The sequence below is a fragment of the Populus alba genome, chromosome 10 (genome assembly GCF_005239225.2).
Source record: "Populus alba chromosome 10, ASM523922v2, whole genome shotgun sequence".
NCBI lineage: Eukaryota > Viridiplantae > Streptophyta > Magnoliopsida > Malpighiales > Salicaceae > Populus > Populus alba.
The window spans coordinates 20,088,389-20,094,097 of record NC_133293.1 but is presented as its reverse complement, the minus strand read 5'-3'; the positions used below and the strand labels follow the sequence as shown (position 1 = coordinate 20,094,097).

Here is a 5,709-nt window from a genome sequence, read left to right as displayed (position 1 = left end):
CAGAGGCATAAAATTATTCGATGTGGAACTGGAAGCTCCTCACTCGATCCCGAATTCCCTAAGAAAGGAGAGACTGAAAGAGCGAGCTCCTTCTCTACTCCACTAAAATAAATAAAAATTTAGGGTTTAGGGATCGAGAAATTGATGTCCGGCCTGAATCGATCAAGTAGCGTTCCGTTTAAGAACGGCTGTCTTCCTCCACAAGAACTCCTCGACGATCTCTGCAGTAGGCTTGTTCTAAATGTTCCAAAAGAAGACCAGCAATCGTTCGAGAGAATTCTATTTCTGGTCGAGTCCGCGTATTGGTTCTATGAAGATAATTCTGTCGAGAAAAATCCCTCATTAAAGTCCTTCACTTTGAAGGAATTCACTTCTTTGAGTATCTTTTTTTTAAAAAAATTTATCGTTTCTTTAATTTTTGGCTATTTTCTTCTGATTTTTTAGGTTTTTTTTCCTTTCCTTAATAAGATGCAGTGTTTAACAGTTGTGATGTTTTAAGACCGTATGTTGCTCATATTGATGATATTTTTAAGGATTTTACTTCTTACAAAGTTAAAGTTCCGGTGACCGGTGCGATTATTTTGGACGAGACTTTTGAACGGGTGAGGACTTTTGTTAGTGAAAGATAGTGATTCGTAGTAGTGCTAGTAATCGTATTTGTTTTTGTATTGATTTGCGGTGAATTAGAGTTTTTGCTCATATTTTGTCTGGGTTACTCGGTGCTTGATTGTTAATATTTTCAAGTTCTTAAAGAAAAGGCGGGAAGAAAGTCATTCCTATTGTGATACTAATTTAAAAAGAATGAGAGGAAATCAGTGTACTTGGTATATGATCAAGATTTTGAATTTTGAACTAATGGGAGTTTTATTATGACGCTGGACTGAATTTAAGGACATTTTAATAAGAAGCTTGGAGGATTAGTGATGTTGGGTCTGGTACTTTTTAGCTGGAGAAAACTTTAGTTCAGGTTCAGAAGCTCAATGGCACAAATTGTTTTGTGAATGGGTGCAAGTGGTGCATTTATCTTCCACAGATACGAGATATATTCTTTGCTGAGACGAGAGTATCGAATCTTTGCAAGTGAAAGGAAAGAAGGGAAAATGATCCTCAGATGAGAGGCTAGGTGTTCGGGGAACCCAAGTGTTTTAAATTGTGGACATAGTTAAGATGATGTCTATTTTCTTAAAGCATCGCTACTTTGTGTGTATGGCAATAACTTGTGCAAGCTTAGTAAATTTTGGTTCTGAAGTTTAAAGCATGATTACCTGAGTCCCTGTTTTAACTTTTAATTCCGAGGCTTCAATGAAGGCTTTTCTGAATGATTTAAGGAATACATTTAAACTATTTACTTTTTCAGATTTACTCCGCACTCTAGTTAATTATTGTGAACTTGTGAATTCCCTTTATCAACTTTCCTATCTTGGTTGGTGTAATTGATAGTGCTTGCTAGTGAAGGGATGGAAAGGGACGAGCTGGAGTTTCCCAAGGGGAAAAAAGAACAAAGATGAGGAAGACCAAGCTTGTGCTATCCGAGAAGTAAGCTTTTTTCACGTGTATGAATGTCTGTGTGCTCCTTCATTTATCTTAGAAAGCATTCTAATCTGGTATGATTGCAATAACCTAATTGGCCAAATCAGGGTGTTGGTGATAGTGACAATCTATAAAGGTTTTAGATATTAGCAGTGATAGTTACTTTTGTGCTGAATGGTGCTATTGATTCAGTGAAACACAGATTGGCTATAGATGTTTCAATAGTGGACAGCTTGATAAATGCATGCAACAATGGGCTTGGGATCCTAAAATTCTGTCCCATTTGGAGATATCTGCAGGAAGAAAGAGACAGATTATGTTTTGTGATGCAAACCACGTGATCACGCAATGGGCTGATCCGCATCATTTTGTCTCTGAAGGAGTATTTTGTTAATTGTCCTTCATCTTTCTACTTTTGTTGACCATAAGTTGCATTGACCTAATCACCAATACCTGCCAGGCTCAAAATTGTTCTCTTTTGTGGGTTTTAAATTGTCATACTTTGATACGTCCATGTTGCATTCTGCTATTAGATGATGCAGGGCTAGATCTGGAATTACAGGGATTTTAGTAAAGAGATTAGGGTTTCTAATGTAACAGTGAATAGTAACCGAAGTTACCTACAAGAAAGAAATAGAAGAAAACAGTGCTTAGAAAAGAAAAGAAAAGAGAAAAAAACTCAAGGCGACAATTCTAAACTAAACTAAAATACTCATAATTCCATTATTGAAGTCGTTTGATTACATAGACTAGATGTTCCATCTGGAGGCTCTAAAAGCCTTAACAGATGAAATAGGGAATTGAAATCCAGATAGGAAAAGAAAACCATAAATATTAGAAAACTCATAATTAATATTTTACTTCTTAGGGAAGCTTAGAATCTTAACTATTATCAATTATTCCCGAGTATATGAATTCCTACATGGACTAGTTTGATGAGAAATTTTAAAATCTATAATCAATTTAAAATAATTTATAAATTTCTCTTTCCTTGGCTGCATCATTAGATTTAGAATGTTTAGATTTTCCAATCCAAATGCTGACAAGCTCTTCTTCAACTATTTTTCAGTTGAAAAAGGTTCTATTACTGATAGAAAGTTATTTTAATCCATTTGTTGCACAAGCATCACTGTAAATTATTTTAGTTGATTCTCGGATGGCTGGGGGGCAGACCTTCTCTTAGGAAAGGGCTTTAATTGATTGCTGTATGCTTTTGAATACTTCTTCAGAAAAGTGATTAAAAGAACTGTTAGGATGATGCAAATGATTGCCACCCCCACAAACACATACACAAATTAGTTATTAACCTGCCTTTTCTGTTGTGGAATATAGGTGCTGGAGGAAACTGGCTTTGATGTTTCAAATCTTCTTAACAAAGATGACTACATTGAAGAGATGTTTGGACAGCAGAGGGTTCGGCTTTACATAATTGCTGGTGTGAAGGATGACACTGCCTTTGCACCTCTTACAAAAAAGGAGATCAGTGTATGTGACTTCTTGTATAGAATCATCTAGCCTTATTTGTAATTTCATTATCTTAGTATCTACTTAAATAGAAACATTAAAAATGGTCTCAGATCATTAATTAAGGCTTTCTTTACTTGACCAAACAATGATATAGGATGCTGACAGACATCAATAAAATGGGTGTTTACTTCGATTGAAGAATCTTAGGACTGTCTGCGTCTGTTTTCGTCAATGAGGAATGACCTGTTTGACTTTTTTATAGGCCTCGCCTGTATTTGTTGCATGTTTTCACCAATTAGCCTGTGATAATCCATCTCTAGCTTGTATATAATGAGCATCAAATCTTGGCTGGTTGTAGAATTTTGCAATTATGTTGTCTGCTTGCAGGAAATTGCATGGCAGCGGCTTGATGAACTTCAGCCAGCAAGTGACAAAGTAATATCTCGCAGCATCACTGGCCTCAAGCTTTACATGGTTGCTCCGTTTTTAGCGTGAGTACTTTGGTACACTATATGAACAGACGTATCAGGCCTTGAACTATTTTTTTGTTATTTTTGATAAATATTATGTCTACATACAGGTCTTTGAAATCGTGGATTTTGTCACACCAGCCCCCTGCAGCCCCAAGACCTGATATGCCTCTCAAAGGTTTGACCTCTCTTTCCAGTCTCAGAATGTTAAAATATACTAATAGATTTAGTGGAGAATTATGCCTTTTATATTAGGATATCAATGATTACACTTTCCTAAATGTTGGCATTTACTATCTTATGAGGATGTGAAGCCTCATATAGGATGGTCTTATACGTGATCCTCTGTTCTTAAGATAGTAACAGGATCAATGAAGTGGCAGCCCCTTTCTCTGATGATTTTTTTTTTTAATTTCTGTCAAGCTACGTGTGTGTGGAAAGCGAAGAACACTTCTCTAGGGAGCGGCACAGTGATAACAGAGAGCCATTTAACTAAGCCTGTATTTGATGCTCATCCTCCTGACATGGGCCCTGGCAAGAGCTTCAGAAATTTTAGATTTGATACTGCTGCAATCTTGCAAGCGATGGAATCTGGGTTTTCTGCTTAACTTTCAAAACTCCTTTTCTTTCTTCTGTTTTTGTAAATGCTCAATGCTCACTTAGCTGGTTAGCATTTCTCTTGTAACCAAACATCATCATCAGTCACCTCCATGCCAACTTGTTAGCTGTACCCGATGTACATTGTTCGTGTCAGAATTCCAGGTTTGGGTTTTATGTATATCCTGTACAGAAGCCAGTTTGTGATTAAAAGCGCCCTTTCATGGTTTTTCATTCGAAAACGAAATGTCGTTCCTTGACACATTAAAAACAAAGTGGATTTTATCCTCTTTTAAGAAAGTATTTGAAAGTTACTAATTGAAAAAACAAAGATTTGAGTGCAAAAATTAAACTGGTCATCATCTCTAATAGGGGTGTACATTGAGTCTTGCAAAGTTATTGTACCTCTGATTGTTGCAAGGATATGTGGTGGTATTTCGGTCAAGGAATAATTTCCTTTGACTGCTTTACACTGAGACCGTAGAGTTGTCTGCCTGGTATTTTGCAGGATTAACTACGCATGATGTCTGGTAAATTTTTATAGATGATTGGCGGGAAAAAAGAGCTTTACATTTAATGTTCATGCATCTCATGCTTAAGTAGCTAACATTGGACGAAAGTGAGCGGCTGAATTAATGGCATGTGCACTTGCATGTCCTTAAAATAACATTATGGTTATCCAATTTATTTCCCTTTCACGAATAACCATGAAAACAATGATGATCTTAGTCCAGCTGTTGTATATGCCAATTTTTTTTAACAATCTTTATTTTGTTCCTTGCTATTGTTAACAATGATGTAGTGAAATATAATCTCCTTTATTCTTCTGGTTCAAGTCCTCCTAAACTATAGGGTGGTAGGAAAAGATTCTGTCTATTACTGGATTCTAACTGTGTTCATGTGATATCTGTTTCTTTAATGTTCAACTTTTTGTGGAAAGTTTCTTTTTGGTGTCTACAGGATCTCTGTTATGACCCTTCACGATTTGATATGACATAAAAAGATGAGAAGGTTTGTTTTGCTTGGGAATAATTGGAATGCTATTTTCCTTTGATGAAACCTTGAAAAGAAAAAGAAAAGGCAAGCCCAACTACTTGATATTGGATTTTCTATGCTTAATGATATCATTTTGCTTCAGGAAAAAAGAAGGAAAAGGAGAGGATTATTCTAGTGAAAAATAAGATTCATGTGTTACTGGGTGGTTTGCTTTGTTCGAAATCTAGACCGTGATTGACTTCAGGTCATAAAACTGTAGTGGTAGCAACAAGTAGATGTAAGTTGTACTGTGCCTTTGGATCGAACCCACGGGTTTTTTGTCTTCCTCAAGCTTGGACCAAATTTACTTGAAAATTAAGGAATATACCGATTGCTGCCTTGAAGACATGGACCCCGTTGAAAGCTCTGTGTATTTATTTTAGCCGACTGTAAGGTGGAAGGAGCCTGCAATTGATAACGGCTAGCTTGAAGTTTCATAAATTTTCTAGAGGGGTCCAGCAAATTGTATTCTTGAAACTCTCTGGGGAAATAACTATTTTCACGAGACGTTAATGCTGGTCAATGAACTTTATTATCACGAGTTCTTTTTTCTCTTTCGAGCTAGCAAGGTAAGAAAAGTTTTCTGGGAAATAACACGAAAACTTATTTA

General features: G+C 36.3%; 1 protein-coding gene across 1 annotated transcript; it reads left to right on the top strand.

Moving 5' to 3' along the window:
• On the top strand, positions 1-4,245 carry LOC118059985 (mRNA-decapping enzyme subunit 2). Its single transcript, XM_035073056.2, has 7 exons — positions 1-379; positions 475-602; positions 1,441-1,536; positions 2,863-3,015; positions 3,385-3,488; positions 3,578-3,645; positions 3,891-4,245. Exons 1-7 carry the CDS (start codon positions 145-147, stop codon positions 4,073-4,075), a joined length of 969 nt encoding a protein of 322 aa, XP_034928947.1. The 5' UTR covers positions 1-144; the 3' UTR covers positions 4,076-4,245.
• The last annotated feature ends 1,464 nt before the right edge of the window (positions 4,246-5,709 follow it).